This window comes from Canis aureus, chromosome 2 (genome assembly GCF_053574225.1).
Source record: "Canis aureus isolate CA01 chromosome 2, VMU_Caureus_v.1.0, whole genome shotgun sequence".
NCBI lineage: Eukaryota > Metazoa > Chordata > Mammalia > Carnivora > Canidae > Canis > Canis aureus.
In genome coordinates, this window is record NC_135612.1 from 30736374 (window position 1) to 30753611 (window position 17238).

Here is a 17238-nt window from a genome sequence, read left to right on the forward strand (position 1 = left end):
AAGTAGGCTGCTATATGAAAAAGTACCCATCCCAAAAACCATTTAGGGGGGGAATGCAGAGCATCAAGAGGTCATAGTCATGGCCAGTGACCACATCACCAAGAATAGGGAAGTTAACATTTCAAAGACTTGTTTATTTTGCATTAGTTCTAAACTCTTAAAGCATTTATTTAAATTCCACCCATAAAATAATTTAAGCCAGCTACTTGACTTTTCACCAGAATACCTGGTACACAGCTGAGCCCTAGCTTTATTTACAGAGCTATTTGCAATTGAAAAAAAAAAAAAGATATATAGTAACACACCAAAAGTCAAACTTCCAATGTTCTTCCAATGCCTACTCTTCCAGAACCTTGAGCTTGGCTTGTGGACATCCCATTTATTGGGTACAAAGGTTCACTTATAAAGTCAAGCAATTGCCTAATAATTCAGTTCTTTCTCATTGTCTATTTACTTTTATTTAACAAATAATTCTTAACAACCTTAGTTACCTAGTTTCCTAATCCACAGAAACATCGGAGGATGAATTAGAGACAGTTAAAGTGGCAGCAGAGATGGGATGATAGAAAGGGGTGAAGCAAAACTAAAGTATTACATAAAGAATAAAGATCGATATCCTGAACCATAAGGACACGTTTAAAAAAATATAAGATAAATTTAGAAATAATATAAAACACCTTTGATTTCTGTTTAAGAAATTGGCTTAAATAAGAAGAGCTTTGACTTATAAGGAGGTAAACTTTATTTATTTACATAAAATAAACACCTCACTTCTCACACAAGTTACATAGTGAAGTCACACATTTTAATCTAATGATTATCTTGACTCCAAGTTTATTGAAAAACCTGCCTACAGAATACTCTAGGTTATATTATTTGTTCCCTCTGGCTTTTAAGTAGCATAATTCATCCATACCCAAATCCCTTCCTTCATTCTCAAATATCCCCCAAGAAGCTTAACAAGAATTCAGCAGTCTAGATTATTCTTATATGAGAGGCCATTATGGCAAACTCCATGCCCAGAAATAGTCTGGAATCTGTCAGGAAGAAAGCTACCTGCAGGAGCAGCTGCTACTAAGACCTGGAGCCCCATCAGGGCCCTGATTCCCAGGAAAACTCAGGAAACAGGGCAGGAGAAGCCACTGCGGGAAGACTTTTGTTTGTGTGCAGAGCTCACTGCTCATCCTGGCATCTCCTCAAATGCGGGAGACAGGTGAACTCCCTCCAGCTCTGAAGACAACTTCAAGCACCCAACCACCTCCCCCATCTAAAATCTTACCCAGTAGCCTCGACCCTGGCCTCTCACCATGGGTTCTTTCCTTCCAGGAGGCACATGATATCCATATAGACTGGGTTAACTGCAGGTCTCTCTGCTAATCTGGCCACAGCCTCTTTGCAGAAAAGGGGCCACACATTTCGTTCTCACTTTTTTTTGTTTTTTTTTTTTTTTAAGATTTTATTTATCTATTCATGAGAGACACAGAGGAAGGCAAAGACATAGAGAGAGGGAGAAGCAGGCTCCTCGCAGGGAGCCCGATGTGGGACTAGATCTCCAGACGGGGATCATGCCCTGAGCTGAAGGCAGATGCTCAACCACTGAGCCACCCAGGCATCCCGTCTCACTTTGGTTCATGCAAATCCCACCCAAGGATGGAGGTATTCTTGGTAATGATTTTACTTAAAACAACTTTTTCTCTTCTCTCTCAACATTACAAATACCTAAATTTAAATGCCAAAAGACATCAGGAATACAATTTCTTTTGTGTATTGATCTTTGGTAATTCATATGCTGCAAACTATTCCCAAAATGCTTATTTCTCTGAAGAACAACAGAAATCTTATCTAAGTCTCCTAGAAGAAATCTGTGCTCCAGCACTTACTTGAAAGCACCTTATTACCATCCTATCTTAGGTAGAGCAATGCCAAACGTTCTCATCTTCTCTTCCTGACTGAATGTTAAGCAGCGCCTTTAACTTCCCCTCTAAGAGCCTAATCCTCTGCTATGCCTCTAAACAGAACTCTCCCAGGCATGAACCAAGGGTGCTATGTGGATGCAAAGTGCATCCTAGCAACTCCAAGACAGTTTGCCCTATGGAAGTCCCAGGTGGTGTGGCTCCATCCTGCTCTCCTTGAGCTCTTCCCTGGGTGTCAGGAAAGAAGATTCTCTCCTTCCTCTCCCACCCCAACTTTCTCTGATGTTGCTTGGCTGCCCTGATGGCACAGATGCATGCTGACCACTCCACCCAGCCCCGGCCTAGCCACAGTGCAGGATAGGAGGCCTTCTGTTTGGTTGAGAACTCCCTCCCCAGAGGCATAACTAGCAGAGTCCATTGTCCTAAAGCAAGGTCTTCTCTTTTCTTTATTTTTAATGTTAATTCTATTGAAGTCATTTACTAAGGACAATGGTGCAAAGTTACTAGAAGAGGCAGGGTGAACAAAAGACTGTGAGATAGGTAGATAAAGTGGACAAAGTATGAAGCCCGTCACATGCTCCATTCCCCACCACAAAGGGCACCCCATCCTGACCTCTGCCTGGGGACCTTCCATCCGCGGCACTTCTTTAATATGCCCTCTCTGCTAATTTTAGCTTTGGCTGTACTTCCTGCCCTTGAGGTGCCAGACACATAGGTAGCGTTGGCAGGAAGCCTCAGCTATGACCAAGATCAGGGCAAATCTGAAAAGCTCCTCCTACTGTCTTAGGGCTCTGAGCCTCAAGGCTTCTCTCATCTCCACCCAGGCACCAGCCTGCCTCCAAAGGGCAGGAGAGGAGGCTTCTGCTCTTTCACGCAGCTCAGCACACGGAGCTAGATGGTAGCTCTACAGAACCCAAGCGCCCAACGGAAGCCCCAGGTGGAAGGGACTCAATCATACTGTCTGACAGTAAAAGGGGTTTTCACCCTATTCCTTAGAGAGAAGTATCCTCATGTCAGATTTTGGAATGATTAAAGCAAGAAACTTAAGACAATGAAATCTCTGATTGGTGGAAATTATGCCATTTTTCCCCCCAAAACAAAACTCAGCAATTTCTAGGCAATAAATACATGCCTGCCCCTGGCTGGGAGAGGGATTAGAGCCCTCTGCTGAAAGCACTTTTCATAGACCTGGTGTCCCAGATCTACTCTCTCCACTTCTGTTGTTCCAGGTCATTAGAATGCAGTGCATTTACAAACACAAAGTCTCTCACTTCTCAACATTTTGGAAGTATTTTAAGCTGGTGAGACTAGGCACACAATGTATGAAAATAAACCCCATTTGACTACACTTAGCACCCAACAACTATAACTGTTTAGGTGAATATTTACTGAATTATATTTGCACCTCAGTTATGCTTTTCCTTTCATCTTTCCCCTCTTCTGAATAATCCAAATCTGCCATATGTTCTTGGAAGGGTAAGACCTTGGTTTCTTACCTCCTTCCTCCTTTTGAATCTCCTCAGGCTCCCCACTACCTGGCCTAGACCCCCAAGTAATGGAGCCTCTTGGCATAGTAGGCTCCTCTGTGTTAACTGGGGAAAGGTGCTCAGCTAGGTGAATGAATAACAAAAAAGGGCCTCCTTGGAGTAGAAGAACTTGCAAAAGTCGCCTTTTTCTACAGGCAGGTGGAAGCTGCCTCAAGCCAGGGTGAATGGCTTGGTGAGTAGAAGGAGGGCTAAATTCCAGCAGCAGTCAGGTGCCTTTGTGCAGGTTACAACTTGCACAACTGTACATAGCAGCCCCACACTGTAAGCTGGCTACGCAAAGTGTTTGTACTAGGATGTTGAGCAGTTTCTCAGCTGTCAGCTTCTCTGTTTCCAGGCTTTTCCAAAAATAAAATTAATGGCAAAAATAAGCAATATTCTTGGGGCACCTTTGTGGCTCAGGCGATTAAGCGTCTGCCTTCAGCTCAGGTCATGAACCCAGAGTCCTGGGATTGAGCCCCACATCAGATTCCCTGTTCAGTAGAGAGTTTTTTCTCCCTCTCCCTGTGCCCCTCCCCCTGCTTGTGTTGTCGGTCTCTCTCTCTGTCAAATAAATAAACAAAATCTTTAAAAAATACGCAATATTCCAACATTTAGAAATATTTGTTCATTTCTAATATGCATTGGAAGATTGCATTTTTAATGTAGCAAAACACATAACAAAATTTATCATCTTCAGCATTTAGATAATAGAGAGATGTGAAAATAGTTTAAAGATTATCATATTCACTTTTTAAGCAAATTACTTACATTAAAAAAGTTTAATTGGAAAAACTCCTTGTGTCCTCATCATTTTATATTTGATAAGAGATCTCAATTTTTTTTTTTTTTTTTTTTTTTTTGAGATCTCAATTTTGAAATTGAAGATAAGAACTATACCCAAGGACCTCTTTTACTTTTTCTCTCACAACCTTAAAAAGGCCAATCAGAAATTTCTAAGTTTAAGGTAGGAATGTCATTTTGCAAAGATGTGGGTTGGGAATACTTACTTCAGTAATTTATCAGATTAACTCTTCAAGATGAATGTAATCAAATCATTTCCTACTCTCTGGAGCATTCTGCAGGAAGCTTAGGTCCTATAAAAACTCTTATTATGTGAGAATATGAGAGGTTATATTTCCCATGAAAGGGAGAGATTACATCTTCAAGTTTGGAATTCAAATCTACAAACCCAAATTATTTGTAGTTATTAGGTGATTAACACTTCAGATCGCCTTATTTAAACCAACCTGCAATTAACAAATTCTCTAAACTGACAACAGATCAGCAAGTTCTACAGTGATTTCAGGGAGAGTTCCAGACTGAATCAGGATACCTAAGGCCAGGTCCACCAATGGAATTAGAATCCTCTTTCAGGAGTATTCTAGGATGTAAAGATATAGAGAGTCAGGATGCAAGGATGAGTCTTCAGATTCAAAGCTGTATTGTGGGAAAATCCCCAAAGAGCCTCCAGGTAACAGAAAGGCATTTACTCTCACACTCTCATCATCCCAGAATACTGCTTATTGGCCAGTTTCAGGAATGGTGCATGGAGTTTCTGTTTACTCCTATCCAGTGAAAATGGATCCCAGACTCTCTGGATGGAGGAATCTTTTCTTCTTTCGGGCCAGCTCCACAAGGATGTTAAGAAACTTCACTTCTCTCAGGAGAATATGAATGACCAGAGGAAATAAGACCCAGGAATATAATGGCAACAAATTATTGAGTCTTCTTTTCCAATTTGGGCAATAATGAATCCAAATAAGATTTTGCTAGTGTTGGTGGACAGGATGTTCTCTAGAAGCCAATAACTTTTTAATTCCAATTAGAATCACTGTGACAGTTTAGAGGCTAAACAGAACCAGAGGGTGCGCACACACAGACACACACACACACACACACACACACAGAGTGGGTATCAAACCTCCTTCAAGACACCAAGGCAGATGTCAATGACAAAGAGATTAGACAGGGTACACAGCTGCTGATACTGAAATCTGCAGCCTACACTTTTAGAGCACAAAGCCCTTCATTTTAAAAATTTAGAACACGTTTACAGAAGTAAGAAAAATACTCCTTAAATTCATGTGAAACCACAAAAGACCCCGAATAGCCAAATAAATAATGAGAAAGGAGAACAAAGAAGGAGGCATCACATTCCCTGATTTCAAGGTATACTATACAGCTTTAGTCATCAAAAATGGTATGGTATTGGCATAAAAAAAGACAAACTGATGGAAGAGAATCAAAAGCCCAGAAATAAGCATATATGACCAACTAATATTTGACAAGGTAGCAAAGAATACTCAATGGAGAAAAGAGAGTCTTCTTAATAAATGGTGTTGGGATAATTGGATATTTACATGTAAAATCATAAAACTATACCCATAACTTTTAACACTCTTGAAAATGAACTCAAAATAGATTAAAGACTTAAATGTAAGACCTGAAACCATGAAACTCTAGAAGAAATATGAATAAAAGCTCCTCGACATGGCTTTTGGTAGTGAGTTTTGGGATATGACACCTAAAGCACAAGCAACAAAATAAAAAATAAACAAGTGGGACTACATCAAACTACAGAAGTTTTTGGACTGCAAAAGAAGCCAACAACAAAGTGAAAAGAATACCTATGGACTGCAAAAACAATATTGGTAAATGATATATCTGATAAGGGGTCAATATTCAAAATATTTAAAGAACTTACACAACTCAATAGCAAAAAACAACCCAATTTAAAAATGAGCAAAGGAGCCAAATAGACATTTCTCCAAAAAAGAGACATGAAAAGCCAACATGGATATGAAAAGAAACTCAACATCAGTAATCATTATGGAAATGCAAATTAAAGTCACAATAAGCTATCACCTCACCCCCGTCAGAATGGCCATCACCAAGAGGACAAGAGATAACAAGTGCTAGCATGCATGTAGAGAAAAGGGAACCTTTGTGCACTGTTGGTAGCATTATAAATGGATACAACCCCTGGGGAAAATAGCATGAAGGATTCTCATAAAATAAAAAAATAGAACTACCATATGATCTAGCAATTCCACTTCTGGGAATATATCCAAAGGAAACAAAAGTTCTAATTGAAAAGATACCTATACTCCCATGTTCATAGCAGCATTATTTCAATAGCCAAGACATGGAAACAATCTAAATGTCTATTGATGGGTGAATGGAAGAAAAAGTTATGGGACATGCATGCATGTGTGCACACAAATGCGCACACATGTGCATACACTGGAATATTACTCAGCCATTTAAAAAAAACAAGGAAATCCTACCATTTGCAACAACATGTTTGGACCTTGAAGGCGTTATGCTAAGTGAAATAAGACAGATGGTGAAAGAGAAACACGGTATGATCTCGCTTATGTGGAATGTAAAACAACAAAAACAAATATCCAAAAGCCAAAAAAAAAATTCATAGAAAAAGAGACCAAACCTGTGGTTACCAGAGGCAGAGGGGAGAGAGGGTGATCTAGGGAGAAATGGAGGACGGTAGTCAAATGGTGCAAATCTCCAGCTGTAAGTAAGTACTAGATGTAATGTACAAAATGACAATTATAGACAACACCTATACAGATGACCCCTGAGCAACACAGGTTTGAACTATACGGATTCAAACCATGTGGGTTATACACAGATTTGCTTTGATAAATACAGTATAGTAAATGTATTTTCTCTTTCTTATGAGTTTCTTTTCTCTAGCTTACCTTATTATAAGAATATGGTATATAACACATGTAATATACAAATTATGTGTCAATAGACTGTTTATGTTACCAGTAGGGCTTCCTATCAACAACAGGCTATTAGTAGTTAAGTTTTTGGGGAGTGAAACCTTACAGGGGGAATTCTGACTATGTAGAGGGTTGTGCCCCTAATCCCCATGGTTGTTCAAGAGTCAACTACAGTGGGGAGGTTGCTAAGAGGGTTCTTATTTCTGAGAGTTCTCATGATGAGGAAAAAAAATCTTTGCCTTTTTTTCTCTTTTCTTTTTATTGTATCTATGAGAAGATGGACATTAGCTGAACCCAGTGTGGTAATCATTTCACAGTATATGTAAATCAAACCATCATGCTGTATACCTTAAAATTATACAGTGATGCATGCCAATTATTTTCCAATAAAAATGAAAAATATATATAAGGTACACCCAGATGCTAAAAGATCAAAACTTAGAATAAAGCTAAGACTGCATCACTTTGTTATCAGCCTGGACATTACTGGTCTACCTGGCAGCACTGGGAGTGGGTGACACACACTGAATGAAAGGCCTGGTTCAATGTACAGTGAGCCAGTTTCTATACTCTGCCTGTAGTTTAGTGGCAATCAGCAGTCAATAGGACTAAAGCAAAAGATATCTCAGAAACTTGAAGCTTGTTTTGTTTTTTAAATACAGACAGCTAAAGATAAAGGATCTAGAAATCTCAAAAGAATATAGCTTCTTTTGTTAATGCCTAAAAGAATAAGGGAGCATATGGAGGAATGGAGAAAGACAAATTAGAAACGATTCAGGTCATATCCATCCAGCTCAGCCTTCAAGGAAATCACCTTTTTTATAAGTGCAACAAAGTAAAAGAGAGAGAGAGAGAGAGAGAGAGAAACTCCGTGTGTTCCAAGGAATTCCACCACCTAGGTAGAAACTATAGAAAGAAAGGTTAAAAGACATGCTTTGGGTCTACTAGAGATTCGTTTGTTTTATTTACCATTGTATTCCTAGAGTCTAAAATCATGCTTGTCACATAGTAAGTGCTCACTAAATTTTTGTTGTGTGAACATTGTAATTGTCAAGAGAAGATATATGAATGCCAGACAGTCTGACTTGATAGCCAAGTATTGAGTAAAATAAAAAATCATTGTTCTATTTCTAGTCAAAAATATATCCTAAACTCAGAAAAATTTGTATTTATTCTAGAATTATTTACAAATCCTTTTCAAACTTTCAAGAGTTTCCAAAAATGAAAAAGAAGTAAAATTCCATTCATATGTACAAATATAGTCTTCTTTTTTAAAAAAGATTTTATTTATTTATTCATGAGAGACAGAGAGAGAGAGAGAGGCAGAAGGAGACGCAGACTCCCTGCAGGGAGCCCAGCACAGGACTCAGTACCCGGATCCTGGGATCACTCTCTGAGCCAAAGGCAGACCTCAACTGCTGAGCCACCCAGGCATCCCTGTACGAATATATTCTTAATGCCTTGGTGTTGTTCATGGTCTACCTCTGTTTTTGCCCAATTGTGCCAATCTACCAGCTAATACTGTAGATGTTCTAAAGGAAAACTAATACGTACTGCTAGGACATTTCTCTGGGAAACCCAAGAGACCACCCAGATAGACCTTCTTGGTGGTAGCTACTTCACCCAGTCCTGATCTGGACCTGGGTCCTACGTTCTGAAACTGGACCTATCAGCACACCCTGAACAGATCCATCTCTCTGAATAGATCCCAAGTAGTCAACCTTGCCAAGATAGATGGAAAAACAAAACAAAACAGAACAAAACAGAGCAGACAATTAGTAATTAAAACAAAACAAAACAAAAAACCCCATAATTGCCAAGAAGACTGGAATCGTTTGGCAAGCACATTCCCGATGGGCAAACTCTAAAGAAAGCTGAGTCTGAAATCTTTAAAGTACTTTGGTGCATGGAATTAGAAGGAAAGGTCTTTGCTGCAGGATTCATGTCTTCACAGACTCCAGGCTGATGTAGCCTTCCTTATAATAGGGATACACATGGTCCCAAAAACACATAGGTTAAAATTTTTAGGTCAGGGCATACCAACCCTGACAGCATTTAGAAGGGCACTCCAACATCTGCATCTATGACTCCCTCCTGATCGGCCTCCACAGCTAATGAAGTCTCATTCGAAATAACACATGTTTACTTTTGATATATCAGTATCTTCAATGAGGTCTCAAAGTGTTAATGATCTCAGAGACTGTCATCTCAAATATTTGTTAGATTCTATTATGTACTGGAACTGATGTGGGTATGGGGAAGACGGTGGTTAACAATACAGACCAAAACCCGTGGTCCCATGGGGCTTACATTCCCTCTATTTTTACTTCTACTACTCTGCCTCTTTAAGATGACTTTGTACTACGGGCTCATTTCACATGCTAATTTTCAGAGAAAATTATATTCCTTATTTGTGACTGTTGCCATAATGTGCTGTCTATATATACAAAAAAAAAAAAAAAAAGAAAACAAAAAACAAAATCAGACAATACCTTCTATTAGGGTTTTGGAAAAAGAAGAAAAAGATCTAATGCCGACTGGTGGTTATACTGTGGCGTCCATGAACAAAAAATGATTTTAGACCATCCCTTGAGATACCAGATATATTTCTGCCAGTAATTGACATTATTGTATTCTCCTAGAAGTACACTCAATCAACAGGACTTTAAATGGAAATGTTAGAGAACTGGAAAGGAACATGGGATGTGTGTTCCACAGTCTGCCTCTCTTAGTACTCAGCCCTGGACCAGGCAAGTTGCCCACACTCACAAAACTCCTCCCCTCACTTTTAAGATGACAGGGTCTCCCTAAATCACTAAGACACCAACAGCTGGGAAATTCCATGATTTCCCTTGGTAACAGGAACCAATCCTTACTCATCTCAATCTCCCTCGTAGGCCTTGGGCTATGCCCCACACTGAAGCCACTGCTTAAACACCACTTAGTCCAACACAGAATCTTTTTTTTTTTTTTTTTTAATTTATTTATGATAGTCACAGAGAGAGAGAGAGAGAGGCAGAGACACAGGCAGAGGGAGAAGCAGGCTCCATGCACCGGGAGCCCGACGTGGGACTCGATCCCGGGTCTCCAGGATCGCGCCCTGGGCCAAAGGCAGGCGCCAAACCGCTGCGCCACCCAGGGATCCTTTTTTTTTTTTTTTTTTACCAACACAGAATCTATTGGAACACCAGAGTGGCAGCTGAAGTCACTGATATTCCACATATGCTGTTTAAAAATGTGGGTTGTCTTCAGGTATTGAACCTTTTATTCACCTAGCCCTCCTCACTGTGTTCATCGAAAGAGCCGTTTGCATAGCCGAGAACTTTTTAAGTGCCTGAATCGAGAGACCCTTTGCAACCTTTCCTGCAAGTCTTGACAGCACCTAAGACAGTTACACATCTCTTCCTTTCCCAGAAACTTCCAGGTCTACTCACTCTCCTGGCTGCTCTTCTTGCTCCGGCTTCTCTTTCTCAGTCCTCCTCAAAGCCACCCCCATAAACAGCATTCTGCAGAACCCCACCGTCCCCCTGGTTAAGGTCACTGGCAGTGTCATCTTAAATGAGATTGCTCACAAACCAACCATGCTTCAACCCAAATGAACAGTAGCCTATGGGGCTCTTCGGACACCTCCCCCCAAGGATCTCATAGTGAAAATTCTAAAATAAACTCTTCATCCTTCTTCCTCATGTTAAAATCTGTCCTCTGCATTACTTAATTTGATGATTTGTCTTCTCTTCATCAACTATCCATTTGTTTCACCATCCAAATTAATTGAGAACCAATTTCTGCTGACTCTACCCCTGGAACAGCTCTCAAATCCTTGCCCTTTCCTCACTGCCTTGGTGAGGTCCTAGCCCCTTATGTGATCTCTCAGACTCAAGTCTCTCTCTTTACGCCTCTCCTCCAGCTATTGATACTTGCTTCTTTATACCATGCAGTATATGGTATATACCATGCATGCACTAACATGCAGACATTTGCGATTTCTCCATACCAGACTATAACTTCTTTGGATGTAGAAAGCTGGCCCTTATTTGTCCAATTATCCCTTGTGGTAACACTGTGCATTGCACATAATAAGTGTGCTCAATAAATAGACTTCGGCAATAAAGCATGGATTATCTTAAAGTGACTGAACTTATTCCTTCAAAGAGCAGCTTGCTAAATAATTAAATATTTACTCTAACTTTTTCCCAGCCTATTACAATGTTATATATACACACAGACATACACATAGACACATGCACACACAGGATGCTCTTAAGTACCTTTAAGTCAACCTCCTAGCAAATGCCAAGAGATATCTACCTCCCAAATAATTGAGACATAAATTGGTTCATATTTTTTGTTCCCAGTCTTCCTTGAGAAAATGACACAGTGCCCAGTAGCAAAAGAGAAATTATTTTGCAACTCTATATCCCCAAAGTACCACCAAACATGGGTCATGCATCTTTCTTGCATTTTGATCCTGCTGCTGTGACTCAGTGTGGTAATTATATTACAAAGCTATTATTCAATGAAATGAAAATAGCAACACAATTTAAATGCTTGTCTAAAAAAACTCCATTAGAATGAAATTCTAAGTGAAATTACGATGGCAAAATAATTGAAATGCAACTCTGGAAGGCACAGTTATGAAACCATTAAGATGCTTCTGCTGAGGACTCAAAACATTGAGTGAAACCATACACTCTTGGGGACACATTTTTAATTCGCTAAAGCAGTCAACACTTATGAAAAGATGAAAATATCTGTGCTCCGATTGTTCTACAGCATTACCTACACTTCTGAATGCTACCTTGCGGTGTGTAACATCATCAGCATTAATGGGTTTCTGGAATAGACCAGGGTACCATGGGTGGTACTGTGGTTCCATTCACCACCGAAAAGATAAAGGCACAAGGGCAAGCTTAGCTTAGATTTTCCTGAAATGTTTCCAGTATAAAAGCTAGGATCACAACTTGAAAAGATTTCTATCCTAAAATTAAGTTTGCAATTATTAAATATGTGTGTGGATGTATTTCTAAGGATCTATCTTCTTAAAATGTTCTGCTGATGTATTCCTTTTGCAAAATCTTAATAAGTATTTTCATGCCCAGGCTTACAGTAGATATATCTGCTCACCAAAAGAAAAGAAAACAAAGATAAAATACAGAGCTAGATACACAAGCGATGCATTGAAATGATCAATCTGACGAGTGAAGAAGGACCTTCCTCAGAATCCTGTTTTGCATTTTGATGGCTGAACACACAGATGAGTTTATCACCAAAAGCATGCAAAATATGTCCCATTCCCACCCACTCTCCCTCACAGTCTGCTTCCACGGATCTATCTCTTTGAGTTGTGATTTAAAAAAAATAGATGCTAGGAGGAAGTCATATAAAGAAACAAGTGTTAAAGGAATAAGATGTAAAATTTTTTCTCATTCATGATTATCTCTCTTGCAATGTCACAGAGCAGGTTATGAAAATGGGATTTTGGGGCACCTGGGTGACTCGGTTAAGAGTCTGACTCTTGATTTCAGCTCAGGTCATGATCAGGGTGGTGAGACTGAGCCTTATACCAGGCTCTACACTCAGTGGGGAGTCTGCTTGAGATTGTCTCCCTCCCTCTCCCCTGCCTCCACCTTCCTGCTGCGCGTGCTCTCTCTCTCTCTCAAATAAATAAATAAATAAATAGACATTTAAAAATATTTAAAAAGTTAAAAATATGTAAATAAAAAAGAAAAAATATTTAAAAATAAAATATTTTTTAAAAAATGGTATTATCGGAGAAGGACAAACATTATATGTTCTCATTTATTTGGGGAATATAAACAATAGTGAAAGAGAATAGAAGGGAAGGGAGAAGAAATGGGTAGGAAATATCAGAAAGGGAGACAGAACATAAAGACTTCCTAACTCTGGGAAACGAACTAGAGGTGATGGAAAGGGAGGAGGGTGTGGGGTGGGGGTGAATGGGGGCACTGAGGGGGGCACTTGACGGTATGAGCACTGAGTGTTATTCTGTATGTTGGCAAATTGAACACCAATAAAAAATAAATTTATTATTAAAAAATGGTATTTACTTTTTTTCAACACAGAAAACTTTTTTAAAATAAATTTATTTTTTATTGGTGTTCAATTTGCCAACATACAGAATAACACCCAGTGCTCATCCCATCATTAGCATCCATGATTATAACATTACTCAATAAAGTTACTAGGTTTCCACAAAAAAAGTTGCCTTTTGTTTTTCTTTTAAGGATTGTATTTATTTATTCATGAGACACACACACAGAGAGAGAGAGAGAGAGAGAGGCAGAGACACAGGCAGAGGGAGGAGCAGGCTCCATGCAGGGAGCCCGACATGGGACTCTATCCCGGGTCTCCAGGATCACACCCTGAGCTGAAGGTGGCACTAACCCGCTGAGCCACCCAGGCTGTCTGCCTACTTTTGTTTTTCAAACTTAGTTTAATGAAGTCCCTTGGAAATATAGATACCGAATATTTCTACTCTCTCTCGCAGACTCTGAGACACATAAAGATTTCTTATGCACATGAACATGTTCTCTGAGATGTGCTTATTAGCAAAGGAGTTTGAAAGTCCTCATGACTTAATATGCCAAATGTTTGAGGTGGACTCTTAAGTTGTTAGCAATATGTAGCTGTATGCATGCTTCTTGGCCTTCTAATTTTCCCTTCCACAAGGGAAGTAAGTGGGAATGTTAACTGAGACTTTGTAATAACATGAACCTTGAGTGCATGGTAACTTTATTTTTGTTGCATTTTTATTTGTTTATTTACCTATTTATTTTAGAGAGTGTGTGGGAACATGAGCAGGGGGAGGAGCAGAGGAAGAGAGAAGGAGAGAATCCCAAGCAGGTTCCATGTCCAGCACAGAGCCCGATGTGGGGCTCAATATCACAACCCCAAGATCATGACCTAAGCCAAAATCAAGTGTCAGATGCTTAACTGATTGAGACACCCAGATGCCCCATGATAACTTTAAAACAAAAATCAGATCTGCTATCTAGATATTTTATAGAGAGGTCATATTATTTTTATACATATAATTTAGGTATTAATATCACTTGAAAGAGATTTTTAAATCATATGAGGAAGCTTTTCCACTGTAGGCACAAAGGCATGAACTTTGAAAAACAGAAAAAGTCATCTAGAGAAAATTCTATGAATAAGACTAACTGAAGAAATAAACAAGCAAACATACACATAGATTATACAAAAAAAATAAAATTAGCAGGGTCCCCAAAGCATTCAAATCATAGTATTACACATAAAATTTGAAATTTGAAATCACATCTGTCTGTTTTATAGAATTAACCTTTATACTTAGAGAAGTACTCAAATGGGCTTTCATGTAATAGCTTTATTTACTTCTAATGGCATATCTTTGGAAGTTAATAAAGGAGAAACCAATGAAACACTTATAATGTAGGTTAAAATATATTACTCTAACACTTTGAAATGCATAAAGATGTAAGTTGGATTGATTGATGGACAGATGATAGAGAAAATATGGTGTTAGATATTAACTAACATAGCATTCTAGATGAAATGTATTTATTCTAGTTGTCGACTATGCTCACAAATAATCTGGGTTCAGAATCTGTCTCATGGACATGGTGCACTCACCTAGCCATCCGGATCCTGAATTTGGAATGCACAGGTCTGTCTCAGCGCTGGGCAACACGAAGCCAACAACAAACACCTCCACACCATCCGCCATAAGGGCCATGCCCAGGACAAAGAAAAGGGCCCACTGGAAACGCCCGTGACCACACTCTTGGATTATTAGCTCATACTGCTGGGCTAGCTCCTCCTCCTCAGCTTTCCTCTCTGACTCCAGCTCCTGCCGATCCTTGTGCACATCCCCTTTGGGCTGCCCCACTGACACAATGCTGTCCTTCCCTTGGTTCATGCTGGGGATGCCCTGATACTCCCCCTCATAGATTTCATCATCTTCATCATGACCCTCAGTAGCTTCACTGGAGCCTTCATCATCATTAGCCTCCCCATCATAGGTCTCTCCTGGTGGGTAAGCGTCATCGTCTTCTTCATCTTGGAACCGACTGTAGGACCTCTGCGTGTATTCATCCTGGGCCCGGTCCACGGCCTGATTCACCTTCTTCACTGTTTGTTTCTTCACCTCTCGGGCGATGTCCTTGGCACCCTTCATCAGTGAAGTCCTATCCTTGTAAGAATCTTCCATCTTATCTCAACCGATGGCCAACACGAAGATGGGAAATTTTCAGACTCTGATTAGTGGTTCAGCCCTGACTGCATCATCCACTTTGGGGTCAAAACAGAACTGCGAAAGAAGAAAAACCACACAAGATATTTATTATTCCTTGCTTGTCTTTTTCATCATCTATTTCTCGGTCTCCTTTCACTGCCCCCTCAGACTAAGACACAGAATTAGCTTTTCCTTTCTTTAATCTTACTGTCCACATGCACATCAGATTCTGGTTCTTTGCTCAGGTGTGATCAGCACTCGGAATATTTATGGGTTTTACTTTTGTTATTATTATTATTTGGTGTTTAAGGAACTCTGTCCCCTGGGATCTTTGCATAGAATATACAGACATTCCCCTGAGAGTAAAACAGGACATCTGACACCTCTAAAAGTACATCTAACACATTCTGATTGAGAAAAATAGTATTGCTCAGAGACATATGCACACACTGCAAAGGCAAAACCAGAATATGAGGAGAATCCTGTCTGACCTTATTTCCTAATATTGAAAGGAAAAAAACAAAATGGCAGGCAGGCAGCTCTATACATGATACTATTGAATCGTGTGTGTGTGTGTGTGTGTGTGTGTGTGTGTGTAAAATGTATTGCCCTTCTACTTTCATTATATCTCCTTCCAATAAATAACAAAGACTCACATGGCACCCAAAACTGCAATTGGGCATTTCTCCCTAATGTAACCATCATATTGGTAGAAAATGGGCAGAGTTCGTCAAATGATTTCACAGATACCTTTGAAAAACATGGAATTAGAACATACAGTTTGTCTGGTCAGGATCTGTCCTTTCAGGAGTCACTCCCAGGCCAACAGGGACAAGTAAGCCATAGTCCGTGTCCCTTCCCAACCCTACCCTGTATGCACTCTAGGCTTTGTCTCTAACTTCTCCCTCCCCGGACACACATACGCCCCTTGTCCTGCTGCCACTCCATCTGAACTGCTGTATCAGAGTCATGGGTCTCCCATGACCTAACATCTGGGTTTCTTTCTCACCAAGAGCACCCTGGGTCTTGGCTCACATTTGGGCTGAACTCATGGCAAGTGATCTTTCACCTGTCCACTGAGCTGTCTCCTCTGGCGGCCCACCATTGTAGACAGATGACATAAAGATGAGAGAGTGTACTCCTCCCTCATTTACTCCCCAAGCTCCACTCTGTTGCAGCGTTGCAAACCATGAGTTACAAGATAACCACCCATACCTCCTCCTTTTTGTAACCCAGTATAAAATACTTGGTAAGTAGCTATACAAACATACACTTAAATTGCTCATTCAGATATCACACACACACACACACACACAAAACAGCAAAAAAAGACAAAAAGATGTTTGTTTACAAATGGACTGTGTATCGTTACCCCTGAATAATTTCACATGCTTAGGAGGCAAACAGAAACGTGGTTCTGCACAGGCCTGTTTTGGAAGACGACAAAATGAAATTAAAATAAACATATGATTACAAGGCTTTTTGCCAAATGTCTCAATGGAGGGTTTTTGTGCTTGCTCTCCTTTTTTGGATAGTTGAGAGGCAGGGGGAGGGAGAGATGGGAGGATCCATGAGCTGGGTAAGAAAAGACGGGAAGGCAGTTGAAAAAGAGGTGGAGGATGGAGGCTCAAGGACTCGAGGAGGAGCAGGAAAGAAGAGCGAAGGAGGTGGAAGGAGGATAAACGATGTGGGGACCCAGAGACGTTTCCCACTTTAAAAATGAGAAGCAACTTGGAAACACTTCACACAATAAAGGGGAAAGGAGAGGAAATGAGCGGGAAATATCGGTGACCGCACACGAGAGACCCCTCACCCTG

The 17238-nt window shown here is 40.0% G+C and overlaps 1 protein-coding gene across 1 annotated transcript in view; it reads right to left on the reverse strand.

The window, feature by feature from the left end:
* Positions 1-17238, reverse strand: part of SV2C (synaptic vesicle glycoprotein 2C) — a 209213-nt gene that overhangs the window by 140895 nt on the left and 51080 nt on the right. Inside the window, exon 2 of the mRNA XM_077867670.1 lies at positions 14821-15496. Within this exon, the coding sequence (XP_077723796.1) occupies positions 14821-15397 (577 nt within the window). The 5' untranslated portion in view covers positions 15398-15496. The remainder of the gene's footprint in view (positions 1-14820; positions 15497-17238) is intronic.